Below are 24,907 nucleotides of genomic sequence, written 5' to 3' on the forward strand. Positions count from 1 at the left end.
GTCACGCCCAGGTCAAGCCAGGTTTATTGACACGAGCATGCATAGGCAAGCAGAGGCACTGCTGCAATGTGAATCTTGCTTGCAGCAGCTTCACTAGCACATAACACAGCAGACCCCGACAGATATTGTAGGAAGCATGGAAAATAGGTGTCGGTGTGAGGTTTTGAGCAGGAAATTAGGTGAATTGTTGATTCTTATTTAACTTGAGATTCTCTGTTTCGTTTTTCGGGGTTTTTTTCCATTGGTTTTGTTAATGCAATTTGCAACTAAATGAATGAATTACTAACTAATCCGCAGATTTGTTCTCATTTAAAATGAGCCCCAGTTAACACTAATCTCTTGGTACTACACTTACCGTGTAAAACTGCCTTTTCAGTGAACGTTAACAAGGTGGCCCAAAGTACTTGTAATGTTTTTAGGCAATTGGAGTTTCATTTCTGCTGCTGGAGTTTGCAGTGAATGTTCAACGTCATACATGACCCAGGCAAAGTTTGAATGGGACACGTTTTGATGACGTGGTGGATAGAATCTACGTCTTCTTTAATTAAACGGAATGCATTGATCATGTTCGCCATTGGTTGAAAATGTTCTGAATATATCTGATGCCACACTTGGTTCACTGGATGTCAATTGCAAGTCATTCTTAAGTTAGCGCTGGGTTTCACCTTTTATATTCCATTGCCAAACAAAGGTTTGCCATGACTGAACCACACGAGACTAGCAAAAAAATTCTAATAGCAATAAAATGAATATCAACCGAATAATTGTAATAAAATCTGAAAAAAAGATCCAAATCAACGCGAAACACTGCAGGTGAGATTAGAGATAATTCCTTCCACCAAACAAGAGGCATACTGATATCGCTATATAGCAATTGAATGACAAGCAGTCAACTGTGCAACAACAACTGAAAATGCTGAAAACGCTCATCGATTCTAATATAATCCGAGGAAAGATATACAATCAACGCTTCGGGCCCTGGATCCTCTATCTGAACTATGAAATGTGCTATTTTTCCATAACAGCGAGCATGGGAATTAAAGGAGAAAAAATAGGATTTTTTTTCTCAGAGGCAAGACCAAATGAATATACATCCTGTAATCACCTCAATATAAGAGATCGGCGACTTCATTGTTTCTGTGGTGTATGGCGAACAACATGGGAATGGGACCTAGATGAGAATGGGGCCAAGATCGTTCCTTGATGAGACCTAGCAGGAATAAAGGGAATGGGACATGTTCAGGTCATTGAACAGCTGTGGATTTTGGATTAAAGCAATTTGTTCTTTAAAAATGAGAAGAGTGGTAGACAGGATCGTGTAGAATGCATATGGCATGATTGCCTTCCTCAGTAGCGGTACTGATTGAAATAGTTGAGGTCTATTGCAGTTGAATAAAACATTGCTTGGGCTGGATTTCAATTATTGTGTGCACGTCTGGTAAGCACAATATGTAAGCGATTGGGTTAAGCCAGAGTGGGAGCAGGCCACACTCCAAAGAACGTTGCCAGGATGGGAGGGTTATGTCATGAGGGGAGATTGTATAGGCCAGAACTGTATTCCTCTGGATAGAACACAGCTGAGCGATGCCATGACCCAAACACTTAGGGCACGGATAAGGTAGATGGCCAATAAGCATATCCAAATGTAAGGCGCCCAAAAACTAGAGGATGGGTTTTAGGATCAGAAAGAGTACTTTTAAAGTCGACCGGATGGCTAATCATTTCAGAACAAGGGAATATCGCATGTGGATTGAGATGACAGTTCATGTGGTGGAAACGGGAACAGGAAAGTGTATAAGAAGGAACTGCAGATGCTGGTTTAATCCGAAGATAGACACAAAAATATGGAATAACGCAGAGAGACAGGCAACATCTCTGGAGATAAGAATGGGTGGCGTTTCATGTCGAGATCCCCTTTGAGACCTGTTAGGGATAAGGACAACGAGAGAGGTAGACGACGATGTAGAGAGATGAAGAACAATGATTGAAAGATTTGCAAAAGTAACGATCATAAAGGCAACAGGCCGTGGTTAGCTGTTTGTTGGGTGAAAACGAGAAGCTTGTGCGACTTGGGTGGGGAGGGATAGAGAGAGAGGGAATGCCGGCGTTACTTGAAGTTAGAGAAATCAATATTCATACCACTGTGCTGTAAGCTGTCCAAGCAAGATATGAGATGTTACTTTACCAATTTACGTTTAGCCTCACTCTGACAATGGATGAGACCTAGGAGAGAAAGGTCTGAGTGCGAAAGGGAAGGAGAATTAAAGTGTTTAGCAAACGGGCGATCAGGTAGGTTCAGGCGGACTGAGCGAAGGTGTTCAGCGAAACGATCGCCCAGCATCCATTCCTTTTTTTCCAGAGATGATACCTGTCCCGCTGAGTTACCCCAGCTTTTTGTGTCTATTTCAGCTAAGTATGTAAAAAGTACTTAATGGGAAGGTGAATACATAGGGAATTGATGGATACGGAATTAATGCAAGGGTGGAATTAATACAGATAAGCATGATGGTCGGCGTAGATGCGATGTAACGAATGGTTTGTTTATATGCCCAACACCTCGGCACACAACAGCTCGGCACACAAAAGCGCAAGACTAAACCGAAATGATAACATACAACAGTGGCTTGTCCGTATGGAAGATGAGACGCTATTTTTGAAACGTGCGTCTTTGCTTTACCCTTGTTCCAATCGTGCTGGAAATCAGAGAAAAAAAAGATTAGCTAGCGTGAAATTGTAAATGAAAATGTTAAACAAACGGGGAAAAAAACTGCTTAATTCCTGCAGATTGTACGCACGTGTGCTACAATGCAATGTTACAACCATCTTTCAGTGTCTCCAAAACAATGTTACCACAGTGGGAAGACCAAATGTTTACATTATATTGACGGAAGAGCAAGCAGGTCACTGCTTCACCGGGAAGAATTTGCCGTCCTTTACGCTGGAAGGGAATTGGTAAAAGAACGAAAGTTACACGTTTTGTGGTTTCATAGGAAACTGCCAAAGGATGGTGAATGGCCGGTAAGGTCGGATGACTAGAATAGGGACTGATGGATGAGTGGTACTTTTGAATTGTTAAACAGGCAGGGAAGGGGAATCTGTACACAGTGAAGGAATTTTGTTTGAATTGAGGTAATTTGCATTGAATGTGAACGTTTGTGAGTGGAAGATAACACATGGGGAAACCATGTTCTTGTTCCATCCAGAGGGGGTGGGTAGTGAGATGTTGGGAACCGATCCCTTCCTGATTTCCGGGCGCGTAGTAGCTTACGTAGAGCAAAAACACAATTTGAACCGCACGGTCACACCTCCTACTGCTTTCGCTCGTTTTTCTTCTCCCTTTCAGACACAATACATTTATTCCATTAATACAGACCTGTTCCTCACCTGTTCAATTAAATGCAAACTAAAGTGGTTTTACTTGTTCCTCAGCACGCCAAACTGCCCGTTCCTCAACATAGAATGCTGCTGTTCCCCGCATGTGCAGCCCAACGTGCTCTGTGCTTCCAGTCCCTCTTCCCGTGCTCTCCACCATTTTAATAACGTACTTTTTTTTGCCAATCCTCATTTTTACAATGGATGACGTCGCTTTGCATTTTTATTCCGCATCAGGATGACATCAAAGCTTTATGATTCATCTAAAAATGGAGACTCAGCCTGTGCTATCCTCCACAAGAAGCAACTGCCAAAAATCCCCTCCTCACCTGGACCCAACTATCACTTGATATAGTTTTCTCTAAGCCTTCCCCTCGTCCATTTCTAACAACAATGCAACTTTCCTGTGGCCATGATGGGCTCGACACCAAACGTCATCTGCCTGTTTCAATCCACGGATGCTGCCTGACTCACTGAGTTCCTCCAGTCAATCGTGCTCATAATTATAACTTATTTCATGAATTTCATATAAATGAGCTTAATTATTTCCTTCATATGTTGATTATTATTAAAGTGCCATGCATATTTGTTGTACCGCGAACTATCAACAATACTTCCAGAATGCATGGATACGGAGTCAATGAACTCTTCAAATCAACTTTCGCATGTTAGCACTTCAGCTAAGTAAGTGGATCCAGGTACCCAGATCATTTAAGCGATTGACTAAATGGCAAAACGTTTGTGCACTATCCAATGACAAGCAGAAAGACTGCCTTCAGAAATAAAATTTGCAATTTCAAGATGTTTTCATTGCAGTTTTATTTTATTTTTTTCCAATTACAACCGTACTCCCATTTAAGCGACAGAGAAAAAAATGCAACAAGGGTAGGTTTTCTAAACAATGCACTCGCACTGATTCACCCCCCCCCCCCCCCCCTCCTCCCCTACCCCCCAGCAGCAATTAAATGGCCGCATACTAAATGGGATTCTTCAATCTACGTACCAGTGTTATTTAGCTTTGAGCTTGAGAGGTGGGAGCGTCGCGTGGCTTCAGGAAGAGAAAATCGCTTTTCGCTGACTCTGGAGACAGACAGATTGAGTATTGATTCAGTTCTACCCCCCGGACTACGCGGCCCGTCCCAGGATAACACAATGTTTCCTCCATAGCTGATCTTCCATTAAACGTGCCGTGCGTAACCCCATGATTGTAACAATAACTAGTGGAGTTATGCCCTTGGATAATATTTCTGTCCTGTTTACACTTGATGCCAATCAACAGAATGATGATCAGAAGAAATATCACGGAAGTGCAACTGAAAATGACGATTAAATAAACGTTTGGATCAGAGAAATATTCTGGAGTCTTCACCAAGGTACTGAGTTCGCTGATTCCTTCACTGCTGTTTCCCAAAACTCTAATGTTCATTGTAACTGTGCTGGACAGGCTTGGCTGCCCATTGTCCGTAACCAAGATGACTAGAGATTGTAAAGCAATATCCGACTGCAAACTATTGCGCGCTGTTCTGACTTCTCCGGAATGTTGTCCAACGTTGTACAAACCGGGGTCGGTAGATTTCACTATCTGATAAAAGAGCCGTGCGTTCTGACCAGAATCGGCATCAGTTGCCATTATCTTGGTGACCAAGTACCCTTCACCCGCTGACCGGGGTACGGTATCCACTGCTGCTGAAGGTGAAACTATTACCGGCGCGTTGTCATTTTGATCCAGGATGATCACATTCACCATGGCGCTGCTACTCAACGGAGGCACCCCGGCGTCACGGGCTTGAACATGGATCTGGAAGTTTTTTAGTTCCTCATAATCAAAGGAACGCAGCGCGTGAATAGTACCGTTAATTGAATTGATAGTGAGGTAAGTGGATACTGGCATGTTTTGGATATGGTTATCGAGAAAGGAGTAGGAAATATGGGAATTTTGTTCCAGATCAGGATCTGTTGCAGTTACTGTGCAAACGGACACACCCGGAGCGTTGTTCTCCATTATATATATGTTGTAGGATGACTCTGTGAATTGTGGTTCGTTATCGTTAACGTCCGAAATTGCAATCTGGATGGTTGTATTTGATGAGAGTGACGGCGACCCCAAGTCCCAGACTGAAATAAGAATGTTATACTCAGCGATGGCTTCACGGTCCAACGTTTCACTCGTGGTTAATTTATAGTTGTTCGATACCTTTTGCAGTCGAAATGGGACGTTCTTTTGTCTTAACTCGCAACGTACTTGACCGTTCGCTCCAGAATCACGATCCATTACATTAATCAGACATATGAAACGTCCTGGTGGCGCATTTTCCGGGATTTTGTTGCAAGGTGATGGTACATTTATCTCAGGTGCGTTGTCATTCGCATCAGTGACTTTGATCAGTACTTTGGAGTGTCCTGTCATTGCAGGGGAACCGTGGTCCTGGGCTCGAATATCCAGAGAATAGCTGTTTACTTGTTCAAAATCGAGAAGCCCTTTGACTCGAAGCTCCCCAGTGACTGGGTCTAAACTGAATAATTTTCGCGCTCTTATCAAAGAAATGTCACTAAAACAATATGTTAGTTCCGAATTCAGTCCTTCGTCCAAATCATTCGCTTTGACTTTCAGCACCAACGTACCCCGCGGCGCATTCTCACTTACACTGCCTCTGTAAATATCATGATCGAACACAGGTGGATTATCATTGTTATCGAATACAGTAATGAGAATCTGAGCAGTGGCTGATCTCTGTGGGGTTCCACCATCAGTCGCCGTAAGCAAGAGTTGAAATGATGATTGCTGCTCTCGTCCAAAGATTTCCCTAACAGCAACTCGGCAATCATAATACCGTCTTCGGCTCTCTGTGTTTTTAGACTGAAGTGCTCACTGGAACTGATTGTATAAGCGGCCACGGTATTTGTACCAATGTCGGGATCATCCGCGCCCTCGAGTCGGAAACGTACACCGGGCGCACTAGCTTCCGATATCTGCAAGACAATGCTGCTCTGCGAGAAAGTGGGGGAATTGTCATTTACATCAAGAATCTCCAATTCCCCGTGATACACCTCCAACGGGTTTTCCAGTATTGTTTCGAAATATACAGTGCATTTATTATTCTGTCCACAAATACGTTCCCGGTCGATTCTTTCACGAATAGACATGATTCCATTGTCCAAACTGACCTTCATGTACCGCCTTCCGTCATCAGAGCTCAGTCGGAATTTGCGAGCTGACAGTTCCCGTACATTCAGGCCCAAATCCACAGCGACATTCCCAACATATGCCCCTTGCACCATTTCCTCGGGAATAGAATAACGAATTTGCCCGGAGATTGGACCCGGTGCACATATCACAAACATGCAAGCAAATGCTGTGAGGGCAAACCTCGGTATGTACGCCATCATTCCGCGCTCTGTCAAAGTCCAACACAGGGCCTCTCCTCGAGTAATCCGTGCGAATCGTCAAACCACGAAATAAAAATTCACATATATTCCCAATACCGAATCGAAACAGACGGGAAATCTATCCTCCTCACCCTGTTTCGTCAATCAAAACGCAGGCACTGCTCGCCTCTCAACACACGTCTGACGTTTTTATTCTCGGATATGGGAGGGACAATGGATCCATCTCTGTGCTTGAGCTTTTCATTGGTAGACAGCGACACGACCAGTTCTTTTCAGCAACTGCAGCGACAATTCTTAAAGCTGTACTGCTCTCCTATATATTTAATGATGTGCAACCATAAAACGCCCTCTTTAAAAAGTAGCTTGAAGAAGGAATTTTCTTCCATTTAACTTCGAAAGTCGAGAGGGGGGTGTTCGTGAATATAATACTTTCAATTGGTCGATTGTTGAACCAACTTTCTGTTTAAAGTGATTGTTGTAGAAGTACATCGTCACGCCCAGGTCAAGCCAGGTTTATTGACACGTGCATGCATCGGCAAGCAGAGCCACTGCTGCAATGTAAATCTTGCTTGCAGTAGCTTCACAAGCACATGACACATCAGACCCCGACCGATATTGTAGGAAACATGGAAAATAGGTGTCGGTGTGAGGTTTTGCGCAGGAATTCTGGTGGATTTTTGATTCTTATTTAACTTGAGATTTTTTGATTCGTTTTTCTGTAGTTTTTCCATTGATTTTGATAATGCAATTTATAACTAAATGAATGAATTACTAACTAATCCGCAGATTCGTTCTCATTTAAAATGAGCCCCAGTTAACACTAATCTCTTGGTACTACACTTACCGTTAAAAATGACCTTTTCAGTGGACATGTTCAGGTCATTGAACAGCTGTGGATTTTGGATGAAACCAATTTGTTCTTTAAAAACGTGAAAAGTGGTAGACATGATCGTGAAAAATGCATATGGCATGGCTGCCTCCCTCAGCAGTGGTACTGATTGTAAGAGTTGAGATCTAATGTAGGTGTATAAAATATTGCTTAGGCTGGATTTGAATTATTGGGTGCACGTCTGGTAAGCACAATATGTAAGTGATTGGGTTAACCCAGAGTGGGAGCAGGCCACACTCCAAAGAACGTTGCCAGGATGGGTGGGTATGTCATGAGGGGAGATTGTATAGGCCCGAACTGTATTCCCTGGATAGAACACTATCCAGGGAATACAGAGCGTGCTATGGCCCAAACACGAACGTCACGGATAGGGTGGTGGCCAATAGACATATCCAAATGTAAGACGCTCCAAAACTAGACGATGGGTTTTAGGATCAGAAGGAGTACTTTTAAAGTCGACCGGGTGGCTAATCATTTCAGAACAAGGGAATATCGCATGCGGATTGAGATGACAGTTCAGGTGGTGGAGACGGGAACAGGTAAGTGTGTAAGAAGGAACTGCAGATGCTGGTTTAAACCGACGATAGACACAAAAACATGGAATAACGCAGAGAGACCGGCAACATCTCTGGAGACAAAGAATGGGTGACGTTTCGTGTCGAGATCCCTTTTCAGACTTGTTAGAGATAAGAGAAACGAGAGGTAGACGATGCTGTAGAGAGATGAAGAACAATCTGAATGAAAGATTTGCAAAAGAGTAACGATCATAAAGGCAACAGACAATTGTTAGCTGTTTGATGGGTGAAAACGAGAAGCTGGTGCGACTTCGGTAGGGAAAGATAGAGAGCGAGGGAATGTCGGGGTTATTTGAAGTTAGAGAAATCAATATCCATACCACTGTGCTTTAAGTTGCCCAAGCAAAATATGATATGTTACTCTTCCAGTTTGCATTTAGCCTCACTGTGACAATGGAGGAGACCCAGGACAGTAAGGTCTGTGTTCGAAAGGGAAGGAGAATTAAATGTTTGGCAAGCGGGCGATCAGGTAGGTTCAGGCGGGCTGAGCGAAGGTGTTCAGCGAAACGATCGCCCAGCACCCATTCCTTCTCTCCAGAGATGTTGCCTGTCCCGCTGAGTTATTCAGCTTTTGTGTATATTTCAGCTAAGTATGTAAAAGATACTTAATTTGTAGGGAATTGATGGATACGGAATTAATGCAAGGGTGGAATTAATACAGATAAACATGATGGTCGGCGGAGATTCGATGTAACGAATGGTTTGTTTCTATGTATGAACAACACCTCGGCACACAAGAGTGCAAAGCTAAACCGAAATGATAACAGACACGAGTGGCGTGTCCATATGGAAGATGACACGCTATTTTTCAAACGTGCGCCTTTGCTTTCCCCTTGTTCCAACAGTGCTGGAAATCAGAAAAACAAAGATTAGCTAGCGTGAAATTGAGAGTAAAAATGTTAAACAAACGGGGAAAAACCTGTTTAATTCATGCAGATTATACCCACGTGTGCTACAATGCAATGTTACAACCATCTTTCAGTGTCTCCAAAACAATGTTACCACAGTAGGAAGACTAAATGTTTACATTATATTGACGGACGAGCAAGCAGGCCACTGCTTCACCGGGAAGAATTTGGCGTTCTGTACGCTGGAAGGGAATTGGTGAAAGAACGAAAGTTACACGTTTTGTGGTTTCATTGGAAACTGGCAAAGGATGGTGAGTGGCCAGTACGGTCAGATGAGTATATTAGGGACTGATGGATGAGTGATCATTTTGAACTGCTAAACAGGCAGGGAAAGGGAATCTGCACTCAGACGGAGTTGTGTTTAAATTGAGGTAATTTGCATTGAATGTGAACGTTTGTGAGTGGAAGATAACACATGGGAAACCATGTTCTTGTTCCATCTGGGAGGGGGGGGGGGGGGGGGGGTGTTGGGAACCGATCCCTTCCTGATTACTGGGCATGTTTGTAGTAGCTTACATAGGAGCAAAAACACAATTTGAACCGCACGGTTACACCTGCTACTACTTTCGCCCGTTTTTCTCCTCCCTTTCAGACACAATTCATTTATTCCATTAAAACTCACCTGTTCCTCACTTGTTCAATTAAATCCAAACTAAAGTGGTTTTACTTGTTCCTCAGCGCCCGTTCCTCAACATAGAATGCTGCTGTTCCCCGCATGTGCAACCCAACGTGCTCTGTTTCCAGTCCCTCTTCCCATGCCGGCTGCCATTTTAATAACTTCCTTTTTTTTTGCCAATCCTCATTTTTACAATGGATGGCGTCCCTGTGCATTTTAATTCCGCATCAGGATGACATCAAGGCATTTTGATTCATCTAAAAATGGAGATTCAGCTAGTTCTCTCTAACCTGTGCTCTCCCCCACAACAAGCAACTGCCAAAAATCCCCTCCTCAACTGGATCCAACTACCACTTGATATAGTTTGCTCTAAGCCTTCCCCTCGTCTATTTGTAACAACAATGCAAATTTCCGGTGGTCTTGATGGGCTCGACACCAAACGTCATCTGCCTGTCTCTCTCCACGGGTGCTGCCTGACTCACTGAGTTCCTCCAGCCAGTCGTGCCCATAATTTCAACTTCTTTCATGAATTTCATATACATGAGCTTAATTATTTCCTTCATATATTGATTATTATTATAGTTCCATTCATATTTGTTGTACCACGAACTAGCAACAATCCGTCCAGAATGCATGGGTACGCAATCAATAACCCCTTCAACGCAACATGTTAACACTTCAGCTAAGTAAGTGGTTCCATGTACCCAGATCATTTATGATTGACTAAATGGCAACACGTTTGTGCACATTATCCAGCGGCAAACAGAAGGACTGCCTTCAGAAATTAAATTTGCAATTTCAAGATGTTTTCATTCCAGTTTTATTTTTTTCAATTACAACCGTACTCCCATTTAAGCGACAGAGAAAAACAATGCAACAAGGGTAAGTTTTCTAAACAATGCACTGGCACTGATTAACATCCTCAAGCAGCAATAAAATGGCCGCATATAAATTGGCATTCTTCAATTTACGTACCAGTGTTATTTAGCTTTGGGCTTGAGAGGTGGGAGCGTCGCGGGGCTTCAGGAAGAGAAAATCGCTTTTCGCTGACTCTGGAGACAGACAGACTGAGTATTGATTCAGTTCTGCCCCCCGGACTTCCCGGCCCGTCCCAGGATAACATAATGTGTCCTCCATAGCTGGTCTTCCATTAAACGTGCCGTGCGAAACCCCATGATTGTAACAATAACTAGGGGAGTTATACTCTTGGATAATATTTCTGTTCTGTTTACACTTGATGCCAATCAACAGAATGATGATCAGAAGAAATATCACGGAAGTGCAACTGAAAATGACGATTAAATAAACGTTTGGATCAGAGAAATATTCTGGATTCTTCACCAAGGTACTGCTTTCGCTGATTCCTTCAGTGTTGTTTCCCAAAACTCTAATGTTTATTGTAACTGTGCTGGACAGGCTTGGCTGCCCATTGTCCTTAACCAAGATGACTAGAGTTTGTAAAGCATTATCTGACTGGAAAATATTGCGCGCTGTTCTGACTTCTCCGGAATGTTGTCCAATGTTATACAACCCGGGCTCGGTAGATCTCACTATCTGATAAAAGAGCCGTGAGTTCTGACCAGAATCTGCATCAGTTGCCATTATCTTGCTGACCAAGTACCCTTGACCTGCTGACCGGGGTACGGTATCCACTGCCGCCCATTCACTCTGTTCTGAAGGTGAAAAAATTACCGGCACGTTGTCATTTTGATCCAGGATGATCACATTCACCGTGACGCTGCTGCTCAACGGAGGCACCCCGGCGTCACGGGCCTGTACATGGATCTGGAAGTTCTTGAGTTCCTCATAGTCAAAGGATCGCAGCGCGTAAATGGTACCGTTCATTGAATTAATGGAGAGGTAAGTGGACACTGGCATGTTTTGGATATGATTATCGAGAAAGTAGTAGGAAAGATAGGAATTTTGATCCAGATCGTGATCTGTTGCAGTTACTGTGAAAATGGATACACCCGGAGCGTTATTCTCCATTACATATACGTTGTAGGATGACTCCGCGAATTGCGGTGCATTGTCATTTACGTCCGAAATAGCAATATGGATGGTTTTATTTGATGTTAGAGAAGGCGACCCCAAGTCCCAGGCTGAAATTACAATGTTATACTCAGAGATCGCTTCACGGTCCAACGTTTCACTGGTGACTAATTTATAGTGGTTTGATATCCTTTGCAGTCGAAATGGGACGTTCTTTTGTATCTCGCAACGTACTTGGCCGTTCGGTCCAGAATCACGATCCATCACATTAATCAGACATATAAAACTTCCTGGTGGAGTATTTTCCTGGATTTTGTTGGAAGCTGATGTCACCTTTATCTCAGGTGCATTATCGTTCACGTCAATTACTTTGATCAATATTTTGGAGTGTCCTGTCATTGCAGGGGAACCGTGGTCCTGGGCTTGAATATCGAGAGAATAGGTGTTTACTTCTTCAAAGTCTAGAGGCCCTTTAACTAGAATCTCCCCAGTGCGTGGATCCAAACTGAATACATGTTGCACTCCTCGCAAAGCAACATCATTGAAACGATATGTCAGCTCCTCATTCATCCCTTCGTCCAAATCATTCGCTTGTACATTCAGCACCAGCGTACCCCGCGACGCGTTCTCACTTACGCTGCTTCTGTAAATATCATGGTCGAACACAGGTGGATTATCGTTCTGGTCGAATACCGTAATCAGAACTTGTGTCGTAGCTGATCTCTGAGGGGTCCCACCGTCAAACGCAGTAAGCATGAGTTGAAATGATGATTGCATCTCTCGGTCCAAAGATTTCTCTAACAGCAATTCGGCAATTATGATACCGTCTTCGGATTTCTGTGTTACTAGACTAAAATACTCATTGGAACTGATTGTATAGGCGGCCACGGTATTTGTACCAATGTCGGGATCATCCGCGCCCTGGAGTCGGAAACGTACACCGGATACACTGGCTTCCGATATCTGCAAGGCAATGCTGCTTTGCGGAAAAGTGGGGGAATTGTCATTTACATCAAGAATCTCCATATCGCCGTCATACACCTCCAAAGGGTTTTCCAGTATAATTTCGAAACGTATAGTACATTGATCATTCTGCCCACAAATACGTTCCCGGTCGATTCTTTCACGAATAGACATGATTCCATTGTCCAAACTAATCTTCATGCACCGCCCTCCATCATCGGAGCTCAGCCGGAATTTGCGAGCTGACAGTTGCCGTACGCTCAGGCCCAAATCCACAGCGATATTCCCAACAAATGCCCCTTGCTCCATTTCCTCGGGAATAGAATAACGAATTTGCCCGGAGATTAGTCCCGGTGCACAAATCGCAAATATGCAAGCAAACGGAGTGACGGCAAACCTCGGTAGGTACGCCATGTTCCGTGATCAGTCAAAGTCCAACTCTAGGTATTTCTCCGTGTAAATAGTCCAAGCACAATAAAATAATTCATATATATTCCCAATACCGAATCGAAACAGATGGGATATCTATCCTCCTCAGCCTTTTTCGGCAATCGAAACGCAGGCACTCCTCGCCTTTCTCGTCGCGTCTGACGTCTTTATTCTGGGATGTGGGCGGGACAATGGATCCATCTATGTACTTGAGCTTTTCATTGGTAGACAGCGACACGACCAGTTCTTTTGCACAACTGCAGCTACAATTCTTAAAGCTGTACTGCTCTCCTACACATTTGATGGTGTACAACCATAAAACGCCCTCTTTGAAAAGAAGCTTGAAGAATGTTTTTTTTTCATTTAATGTCGAAATTCACATCAGGCACGTCGGAAGTGGGTTATCCTCAGAACGTAAACATGTTTTGTCGGTTCAGTCAAAAGTCCACAACGAATAAATAAATGGCATCGTTATTTTTATGATGCAACATATCATATCGGATATACAGTATTTGCTTACACATGTTTGACCCCTTACAATCACACCTTAGGGCAGTAAGAAAATATAAGAAGATAGCACAAAAAGCTAGAGTATAACTCACCGGGACGGGCAGCATCTCTATTCATATAACGACTACATAATTTCCCTTCTTTGATAAAATTATTTCATTATCACTTTCCAAATTTTGGAGAAGGTGTTCGTGAACATAATACTTTCCATTGACCAATTGTTGAACCAACATCCTCTTTAAAGTTATTGGTGGAGAAATGCATCGTCACGTCCAATACAAGCCGAGTTTATTGACTTGTGCATGCATAGGACGCAGAGGTACGGCTGCAATATAAATCTTGCATGCAGCAGCTTAACAAGCACATAATTTGCTTGTTGTTGGAAACATCCATGGAAATTTTGTGATTTTTTGAATTCTTATTTAACATGAGATTCTATTTTTCTTTTTTCTTTTTTACGTGACTGGTTGTGTTACTGCAATTTGCAACTAAATTACTGAATTGTCCATTAATCTGCAGATTTGTTCTCATTTTTTGTCAATCCTCATTTTTACAATAGACGACGTCGCTTTGCATTTTCATTCCGCATCAGGATGACATCAGGGCATTCTCGTTCATCTACAAATGGAGACTCAGCCAGTTCTCCGCAACCTGTGCTAACCTCCACAAGAAACAACTGCGAAAAATCCTCTCCTCACCTGGATCCAACTACCACTTGATACTGTTTGCCTTCTCTATGCAGAACGGACCTCTCCACCAATCATGACGGGCTCGACACCAAACGTCATCTGTCTGTTTCTCTCCACAGGTGCTGCCAGACTCTCTGAGTTTCTCTAGCCAGTCGTCCTCACAATGTCAGCATCAGGCATGAGTTGTGTTGCAAAAAAATGGGCTTAATTATTTATTTCGCCTGTTGATTATTATTATATGTATATTTTGTGGCACGATCTATCAAGAATTCTTCTAGAATACATGGCTACCCAATCATTAAACTCTTCAACGCAACTTTCGCACATTAGTACTTTCATCCACGTAAATGGATCCAGGTACCCAAACCGTTACGTAATAGGTTAAATGGCAACGCGTTTGTGCGCATTATCCAGTGACAAACAGAAGGACTGACTGCCTTCAGAAATAAAACATGCAATTTCAAGATGGTTTCATTCGAGTTGCAGAACATTTTACTCTTTCAATTACAACCGTACTCCCATTTAACCGATAGAGAAAAACGTGCAACAAGGGTAAGTTTTATAAATATTTCACTCGCACTGTTTCACATGCCCCGGCAGAAATAAAATGGCCGCATACAAAATTGGCTTTCTTCAATTTACGTATCAGCGTAATTTAACATTGACCTTGAGAGGTGGCAACACTACATGGCTTCAGTAAGAGAAAAATCGTTTTTCGCTGACTGGAGACAGATTTACCGAGTATTGATTCAGATCTGGCCCGCGGACTGCCCGCTCTGTCCAAGGATAGGGTAACATTTCCTTCATCGCAGATCTTCCATTAAACGTGTCGTGCGAAACCACACGATTGTAACAGTAACTGGGGGAGTAATACTCTTGGATAATATTTCTGGCCTGTTTACACTTGAAGCCAATCAATAGAATGATGATCAGAAGACAGACCACGAAAGTGCAACGGAAAATGACAATTAAATAACCGTTTGGATCTGAGAAATATTCTTAATTCATCACCAAGGTACTGCTTTCGCTGATTCCTTCAGTGCTGTTTTCCAAAACTAATGTTCATAGTAAATGTGCTGGACAAGCTTGGCTGTCCATTGTCCTTAAGCAAGATGACTAGAGTTTGTAAAGCAGTACCTGACTGCAAAATATTGCGCGCTGTTCTGATTTCTCCAGAATGTTGTCCAACGTTGTACAAACCGGGGTCGGTAGATTTCATAATCTGATAAAGGAGACGTGCGTTCTGACCAGAATCTGCATCAATTGCCCTTCATATCACGACTACATAATTTTCCCTTCTTTGATAAGAGTATTTCATTATCGCTTTCCAAATTTTGGAGAAGGTGTTCATGAACATAATGCTTTCAATTGGCAAATTGTTCAACCGACTCCCTGTTTAATGGAAGTGATGTTTGGGGAGAGGCATCCTCACGTCCAAGTCAAGCGAAGTTTATCGACACGTACATGCATATGAAGCAGAGGCAATGCTACAATGTAAATCTTGCTTGCAGCAGCTTTGCAAGCACATGACCCAGCAGACTCCGACAGATGTTTTGGAAACATAGAAAATAGATGTCGGTGTGAAGTTTGGCGCGGAAAATTTGTGAATTTTCGAATTCTTATTTAACTTAGGATTCTCAGTTTCGTTTTTTCTTTTTTCTTAATTTGTTTTATTACCGCAATTTGCAATGAAGTGACTGGATTACCCATTAATCCGCAGAAGTTTTGTTCATTGAAAATACTCCCTAGTTAACATTAATCTCGTGGTACCACACTTTGCGTGTAAACAAGTATTTTTAGTGAACGTTAACACGGTGGTCCAAAGTACTTGTAATGTGGTTAGACAATTGAAGTTTAATTTCTGCTCCTCGATTTTGCAGTGGATGTTCAACGTCATGCACGATCCCGGCAAAATTTGAATGGGACAAGTTTTTCATGACGTAGAGGATAGAATCTCTAATCAAACTAAATGGTAATGTTCTCCATTGGTTGAAAATGTTCTGGAGATTTCTGAAGCCACACTTGGGTTATTGGATATCAATTCCATATCATTCTCAAGTTAGCGCTGGGTTTCACCTTTTATATTCCATAACCACACAAAAGTTTTACAATGTCTGAACCACGCGCTCCCCGATCAAATCAAATTGCAATAAAATTCAATCAACCGAATAATTGTAATAAAATCTGCAAAATAAAAACGCAAACATCACGAAAAGCTACAGGTGAGATGATGGATAATTCCTTCCACCAACCAGGAAGCATGCTGTTTTCGCAATTTAGCAATTAACTGATAAGCAGTCAAAAGCGCAACAGTGTCATGTGCAATAACAACTACAAATGCTGAAAACACTGATCGATTCAGATATCATCCGTGGAAAGAAATACAATCAATATTTCGGGGCTTGGCTGCTTTATCTGAACGATGCATTATTAAAAATAGTTAATTTTTCAGTAAGTTTAATGATGGGAAGTAAAGGAGAAAAAAAAGGAAAGAGGCTGATAGGACAAATTATGCTTCGTTGTTTCTGTGGTGTGTGGCTAATAGCAAGGGAATGGGACATGTTCAGGTTATTGAACAGACGGGGATTCCGTCTGAAATAAATGTGTTCTTTAAGACTGTGAACAGTGGTGGACAGGGTCTTACCGACGACATTTGGCACGGTTGTCTCCCTCAGCAGCGGTACTGAATGTAAGAGTCGAGGTGTAATATCTTTGAATAAAACATTGGTTAGGCTGAATTTGAATTATTGTGTGCACATCTGGTATGCAAAATATATAAGTTGTTGGGTTAAGCCAGATAGGTAACAGGCCGCACTCCAAAGAACGTTGCCATGATGGGCAGGTTTACGTCATGAGGGGAGATTGTGTAGGCTAGAACTGCATTCCCTGGAGTGAACATAGCTGATCGGTGCCATGACACAATCACGAGCGACAGAGACAGGGTAGATCTCAGGAAGGTTGCAACTTGTCCATTTGGAAGATGAATGCTGTTTCTCAAGCGTGCACCTTTGCTTTGCACTTGTTCCAACAGTGTTGGAATTCAGAGGCAAAAATAAAAAATAGTGTGAAATTGTGAACGGAAGTGTTAAACAAACGGGGGGGGGGGGGGGGGGGGGGGGGGGGGGGGGGGGGGAATCAGTTTAATTCCTGCAGACTGCACGCACGTGCTCTACAATGCAATGGCACAATCTTCTTGCAGTAGGTATGTTACAAAACCTACCTGAATCGTGTCTGAGAATCTGCCCCACCCCTTGTGTGTGATTTTGCCGCTGTTTAGAGGGGGCGGGTTTAAAACGCGATTTTTACTAGGCTGTTGCAATCGAAAATGTTCAGCCTAGTAAATCATTAACGTAAAATCGCTGAAAGACCCCGTCGCAAAAGGTATTATTAGTTTTTATGGCCTTGTATAATAGTTATAGTAGTTTAAAAACCACTCTCTAAACCCGCGACCTCTCGCAGCCCCACGGTTTTATAAAGCAAACAATTAAAGGTATGTACCTTATTTTTACATTAAAAGGGTCTTCTTAAGAACCCTGTATATAAAGTTTTCTATAGCGAATAGTTCATTTTGGGCTCTTTATATCCTGCAGTATTTTTCTGGGCATTTGGGGGCACAAATCCACTGCAATGTGAACGTTCTAAACCAGCGCGTTCACAGGAACCCACTAGAAAGCCGATTTAAATTGACTTTAATTTACAGCAATTGAACACTAAATTCCTTCCATTTGGCCTATAAATTGATGTAAATGAGATTTAAAAATCATGTTTTATCGTGAATTATTTGTGAATATTATTTGGACACTTAGGCTATTTAAAAATGTTAATCATTTATTAAGAAATGGATAGATGTTTAGATCTAGTAATTGAAGTTTGAAATTAGCTACAATTGGGTAACTAACTAATTATATGCTTTAATTTCAGGTCCTCCAAGTAAGATTATTTTATATTTGTTTCAGAATGGTTCAATCTATGATAACTGAAAATTTCACTCAGTTCTCTTAATTTTTAAGAAGGTTATGGGCTTTTGACTGTCCTCAATCACAGCTTTTTTGTTATGTCCATAGAAAATCAATAGGGAACAAGATGCTAATTTCCGAGTATGAAAATGGCCATAACGTTTTTATTACTTGAGATATGAAAGTGAATTAGGTGTCAAATTAAACTTATTGTTATGCTTTATCTGGTGGGATAAATTGCAGACTTGATTTTTTAAATCTCAAAATGTTGTAACATTGCTACTTGCAGTGTCTCAAATACAGTGTTACCACATTGGGAAGACCAAATACTTACATTATACTGACAGAAAGGCAAGCAGATCACTATTCCACCGAGAAGAAATTCGGGTCTTGTATGGTGGAAGGGAACTAGTAAAATAAACGAACGTTACACGTTTTCTGGTCAGTTGACTACCATATAGCTCGATGAAAAACTGTTACATTTGAACTGCTGAACAGACAGGGAAGGGGGTATCTACTCGGTGACGGAATTGTGTTTAAATTGAGGTAAATTGAATTAAATGTGAAAGTTAGTGAATGGAGGATTCAATAAGGAAATGCTGTCCTTGTTCCATCCAGAAGAGCGAAGATGCTGAGAACCGATCCCTTCCTGATTGCTGCGCGTGTTAGCAGTACCTTACCCAGAACAAAAAAACACAATTTGAACCTCACGGTCCGATATTAGGGGACATGATCAATTTTGAAACGCATAAATGAATAGTTAACATTATCTTTAAAGATTACAATGTACGATATTTAATTAAAAACACCGTGTTACACTAACGGGATACACATCTATGTAATAAGCGAGTTCGGTATTCCGTCTGCGCATGCCCAGGTCATAGGTCGCTGGTTATAAAGTCACCGCAACGGTGGTGCTGCATTGTGTCCAGGCTTTCGTCTCGTCCGTGGCCGGGGACGGGGTGGGGGTCGAGGTGGGGGTGCTCTTTTTGCTGCTGGGGCGTCCTCGTCACATCCCCAGTGTCCCGTCCCTGTCCGGAGGTGTCCGGGGTAGCTTTGGGCTGGCGGGGCGGCCCCTGACTTGCAGCCGCTGGCTTCAGATCGGCTGTGCGGGGTGGCCGGCAGCCCTCCACCTCCACCCCCGTCGCCTCAGTTTGACACCGAGATCCTGCTGAAGGTGGTAAGCCGCCAGCTGGAAGAAGTGGCAGAGGGTACCGTAGGGGCAGAGCGCAGCTCGGCCAGGCCGTGGGCGAACTGGCACCATCCAGCCGCCGCTGCGCCTGTCCCCGTCCTCTCCCGAGTGTCCCGTCCGTGGGCCACCAGGGACGTCCGGGGCGGCGGGACAGGCAGAATCGAGCTGGGGCCGGCGCCTCCCCTCCGCTGGCTGCGGGCCTGGGCCAACACTCCCGTCCGCGGACCTTTGGATAGAAGACCCTCCTTTAGACTTCCTACGCATTAGACTTTTGCGCCGTGGTTGGGATGGATGGGAGCGGGGATGTCCACGTGTGCAAGCAACAAATGACTTAAAGTTTGCGTTGAGTGAACTGAGTGTTCTTAACGTTCTCGCGGTACACCGGCGATTTGTGAGTGGTTCGATCCCAGCTTCAGCTCAACAAACGTAGGTCACATTACCCGGACAGGCGGCGGGGGATCTGGAGCTGATTTGAGGCATCGGCGATGCTCTGGAATCCTAGTCGGCCGCCGCCAAGCAGCCGGTTCGAGGAGGCAGCGCCCGACCCGGGGAGTAGAGGTGTCAGTTCTACCAGCGGCGAGCGGAGAGGCACCAGCTACCGCGGGCCACTCACCTGTCGGGCGCTGACTCCTCCATTCCGGGATCCAACCACTCTCACAAAACGCCGGTGTACGACAAGGACGGTAAGAACACTCAGTTCACTCAACGCAAACTTTAGGTCCTGTGTTCCTTGCGACCGCGGAAATCTCCAGCGTGGTCGAGACGATGTGGTTCTGAAGGTGCATTCTCTCGATTGAGGACATTTTATCGACTTTCCTAGAAGCAGTGAGCCATTTCTTTACCAATGGTTGTCTGTCTCGCTGAAATCTCTCTCCCCCACCTCTCACAGTCTCTCCCTGTCTCCCACTCGCATTTGCCTCTTCTCTCTCGCTGGTGTACCCAGCTCTCCCCACTACCGCTCGTTTTTTTTAAACTCTCGGATGACCTTTGACAAATCCCACGATTCCTTGTGTTTTTCGAAATACCGAACTGGCTTATTGCAGTCATTTTCTTAACCGTGGTATTCTCTCTATTGTAGATTATCTCCTTCACATTCGGAGCCGGAATGTGATGTATAAATTTAACACATCTGCAATTATTGGTGATTGTTCGTGATTGAGAGAATGTCCTTTTGGGTCATGCAATGCCATTAACCTGGTTTCCTCATGCACCCGGGGGTGTCCTTTGGGGTCATGCAAAACAATGCCTTGTTTTTTCTTGGTTTGCAGCATACACGACACTTAGTCTAGTACACTATGTGTTAACACAGCATAGATAGAGTTGATATGGACAGGATGTTTCTACTGGAGGTAGAGTTTTGTACCAGTGGTCATAGCCTCCGAATTAAAGGGCGCTCTTTTAGAAAGGAGGCGAGGAGGAACTTCCTGAGTCAGACGGTAGTTAATCTGTGCAACTAATTGCCACAGAGGGTTGTCAGTGGATATGTTTAAAACAGAGATAGATAAATTGTTGATTAGAACGGGTGTCAAGGGTTATGGGGAGAAGTCAGGAAAATAAGATTAGGAAGCAGAGATCAGCCATGATTGCATGTCGGGGGAGGCTCGATGGGCCGACTGGCCTAATTCTACCCCTATAACTTGTGAACCAAGCTGCTAATTGCCTTTACTTTCGCTCGTTTTCTCCTCCCTTTCACACGTAATACATTATTCCATTCATACGTGGTCCTCACCTGTTCCTTTACTTCCAGACTAAAGTGGTTTCAATTTTTCATCAGTGTGCCACACTGCCCGTTTCGCACATTCCCCCACTTGTGCAGCCCAACATGCTCAATGTTTCCAGTCTCATAACACATACCCCCGACCACTTTATCAACCTGTACATTAATTGCAAATGCTGATTTTAACCATGGATAACGTCGCTTTGTCTTTCCTCTCCACATCAAGATGACTCAGGGGCTTTCCGATACATCCAAGAATGGTGATTCAGGCATTTTTCCTCAACCCAGGCTATCCTCAACAAAAATGAACTGCATAAAAAATCCCCTCCTGAACTGAATCCAACCACCACTTGATACTGTTTGCTGTAAGCATCCCCTCGTCTATTTATACCAACAATGTTCTTCTCCTGATGTCACGAAGGGCTCGACACCAACCGCCATGTGCCTCTCCGCTCTTGTCGTCCCCCCCCCCCCCCCCCCCCCCCCCCCCCCCCACCACACTCAGATCATTGAGTTCTTCTAGTCAGTAGTGCTCACAATCTCAGCATCTGCCATCAATTCTCTTTCAGATATAGGAGCTTCATTATTTCCTTCAACTGTTGATTATTGTTATATGTTTTTTTTGTACCACGAACTAACAGCAATTCTTATAGAACGCGTGTGTACGCAATTAGAAAATTCTTCACCGCAACTTTCCCTTATTAATACCTAGTGGATCTAGGTATCCAGGCACTTTGCGTAATAAACTAAATGGCAACACGTTTATGCACATTATCCAGTGACAGAATGACTGCCTTCAGAAATAAAATATGCAATTTCAAAATGGTTTCATTCCCGTTTCAGGAATTTTTATTTTTGACAATTGTACTCCAATTTAAGCAATAGAGAAAAAACGCAAGAAGGGAATGTTTTCCTCAAATTTCACTCGCATCGATTCATATTACTGGGCAGAAAGAAAATGGCCGCATAAGAATAGGCATCCCTTAATCTACGTATCAGCGTAATTTAGCATTGGGCTTGAGAGGTGGGTGCGCCGCATGGCTTCAAGAAGAGAAAATCGGTTTTCGCTGACTCTGGAGAAAGACAAACCGAGTATTGATTCGGTTCTTGCACGCGGAGTACCCGGCCCGTCCCAGGATAGCGTAAAGTTTCCTCCAGGGCAGGTCTTCCACTAAACGTACCGTGAGAACCCCCATAATTGTGAGAATAACTAGGCGAGTTATACTCTTGGATACTATGTCTATCCTGTTTACACTTGATACCAATCAATAGAATAATGATCAAAAGAAAGACCACGGAAGTGCAACTGAATATGACGATTAAATAAACGTTTGGATCAGAGAAATATTCTGGATTCTTCACCAAGGTACTGCTTTCGCTGATTCCTTCAGTGCTGTTCCACAACAATCTAATGTTGATTCCAACTGTGCTGGACAGGCTTGGCTGCCCATTGTCCTTAACCAAGATGACTAGAGTTTGTAAAGCATTATCTGACTGCAAAATATTGCGCGCTGTTCTGACTTCCCCGGAATGTTGTCCAATGTTATACAACCCGGTTGCGGTAGATTTCATCATCTGATAAAAGAGCCGTGCGTTCTGACCAGAATCGGCATCGTTTGCTATTATCTTGGTGACCAAGTACCCTTGACCCGCTGTCTCGGGCACGACCTCCACTGTTGCTGGGCCACTTTGTTCTGAAGGTGAAACAATTACCGGCGCGTTGTCATTTTGATCCAGGATGATCACATTCATCGTGGCGCTGCTGCTCAACCGAGGCACCCCGGCGTCACGGGCTTGAACATGGATTTGGAAGTTCTTGAGTTCCTCATAGTCAAAGGGACGCAGCGCGTAAATAGTACCGTTAATTGTGTTAATAGTGAGGTAAGTGGACACTGGCAAGTTTTGGATATGATTATCGAGAAAGGAGTAGGAAACATGGGAATTTAGATCCAGATCAGGATCCATTGCAGTTACTGTGGAAACGGACGCACCCGCCGCGTTATTCTCCATTACATATACGTTGTGGGATGTCTCACTGAACTGTGGTGCGTTATCATTAATGTCCGAAATTGAAATCTCGATGGTTTTATTTGTTGATAGTGACGGTGAACCCAAGTCCCAGGCTGAAACAAGAATGTTATACTCAGAGATCGCTTCACGGTCCAACGTTTCACTGGTGACTAATTTATAGTGGTTCGATGTCTTTTGCAGTCGAAATGGGACGTTCTTTTGTATCTCGCAACGCACTTGACCGTTCGTTTCGGAATCGCGATCGATCACATAAATCAGGGATATGAAACTTCCTGGTGGAGTATCCTCCTGGATTTTGTTGGAAGCTGATGTCACCCTTATCTCAGGTGCATTGTCATTCGCGTCAATCACTTTGATCACAACTTTGCAGTGCCCCGTCATTGCAGGTGAACCGTGGTCCTGGGCTTGAATATCGAGAGAATAGCTGTTTACTTCTTCAAAATCTAGAGGCCCTTTAACTAGAATCTCCCCGGTGCGTGGATCCAAACTGAATAAATGTTGCACTCTTCGCAAAGTAGCATCATGTAAACGATATGTTAACTCCGCATTCAGTCCTTCGTCCAAATCATTTGCTTGGATTTTCAGCACCAACGTACCCCGCAGTGCGTTCTCACTTACGCTGCCTCTGTAAATATTATGATCGAACACAGGTGGATTATCGTTGAAGTCCAGCACAGTAATGAGAATCTGAGCTGTGGCTGATCTCTGAGGGGTTCCGCCATCCATCCCCGTAAGCAAGAGTTGAAGGGATGATTGCTGCTCTCGGTCCAACAACTTCTCTAACAGCAACTCGGCTATTATAATACCGTCTTCGGCTCTCTGTGTTTTTAGACTAAAGTACTCACTGGAACTGATTGTGTAAGCGGCCACGGTATTTGTACCAATGTCGGGATCATCCGCGCCCTCGAGTCGGAAATGTACACCGGGTGCACTGGCTTCCGATATCTGCAAGACAATGCTGCTCTGCGGGAAAGTGGGAGAATTGTCATTTACGTCAAGAATCACCAATTCCCCGTGATACATCTCCAAAGGGTTCGCCAGTATGGTTTCGAAAGGTATAGTGCATTTATCAGTCTGTCCACAAATACGTTCCCGGTCGATTCTTTCACGAATAGACATGATTCCATTGTCCAAACTGACCTTCATGTACCGCCCTCCGTCATCAGAGCCCAATCGGAATTTGCGAGCTGACAATTGCCGTACGTTCAGGCCCAAATCCACAGCGATATTCGCAACAAATGCCCCTTGCTTCATTTCCTCGGGAATAGAATAACGAATTTGCCCGGTGATTAGACCCGGTCGACATATCACAAATATGCAAGCAAACGCAGTGAAGGCAAACCTCGGTAGGCACGCCATTGTTCCGCGCCCTGTCAAAGTCCCAGACCAGGCCTCTCCTCGGGTAATCCGTGCAAACGGTCCACGCACCAGATAAAAAATCTTATAGATTTCCAATCCCGAATTCATACAGACGGGAAATCTATCGTCCTCAGCCTGCTTCGGCAATGGAAACGCAGGCACTGCTCGCCTCTCTCGTCGCGTATGACGTTTTTTATTCTTGTGCACAGTTCTAGTCTGAACGCCATTGGTAGGCGAGCTGGAACCTCCTATTGCAACTCCGGAATTGCAACATTTCTTCAAATCCCATTCAAAATGAAATCTCTCGTCCTCAGTTTACTCC

At 43.6% G+C, this 24,907-nt stretch overlaps 3 protein-coding genes across 3 annotated transcripts; all 3 read right to left on the minus strand.

Moving 5' to 3' along the window:
• Positions 1-4,348: 4,348 nt before the first annotated feature.
• Positions 4,349-6,875, minus strand: LOC129701349 (protocadherin alpha-C2-like). Its single transcript, XM_055642484.1, is given in 2 exon segments — positions 4,349-6,177; positions 6,180-6,875. Coding segments are annotated over 2 exon segments (2,373 nt in total). The 5' UTR covers positions 6,760-6,875; the 3' UTR covers positions 4,349-4,384.
• Positions 6,876-10,332: 3,457 nt separating this feature from the next.
• LOC129701528 (protocadherin gamma-C5-like) lies at positions 10,333-17,263 on the minus strand. The gene has a single exon (XM_055642777.1). It carries the CDS (start codon positions 13,114-13,116, stop codon positions 10,732-10,734), a length of 2,385 nt encoding a protein of 794 aa, XP_055498752.1. The 5' UTR covers positions 13,117-17,263; the 3' UTR covers positions 10,333-10,731.
• Positions 17,264-22,024: 4,761 nt separating this feature from the next.
• On the minus strand, positions 22,025-24,749 carry LOC129701530 (protocadherin gamma-C5-like). The gene has a single exon (XM_055642778.1). The coding sequence runs from the start codon at positions 24,691-24,693 to the stop codon at positions 22,201-22,203; it is 2,493 nt and encodes an 830-aa protein (XP_055498753.1). The 5' UTR covers positions 24,694-24,749; the 3' UTR covers positions 22,025-22,200.
• Between the last annotated feature and the right edge of the window lie 158 nt (positions 24,750-24,907).

Source organism: Leucoraja erinacea, chromosome 11, assembly GCF_028641065.1.
Source record: "Leucoraja erinacea ecotype New England chromosome 11, Leri_hhj_1, whole genome shotgun sequence".
Classification (NCBI taxonomy): Eukaryota; Metazoa; Chordata; class Chondrichthyes; order Rajiformes; family Rajidae; genus Leucoraja; species Leucoraja erinaceus.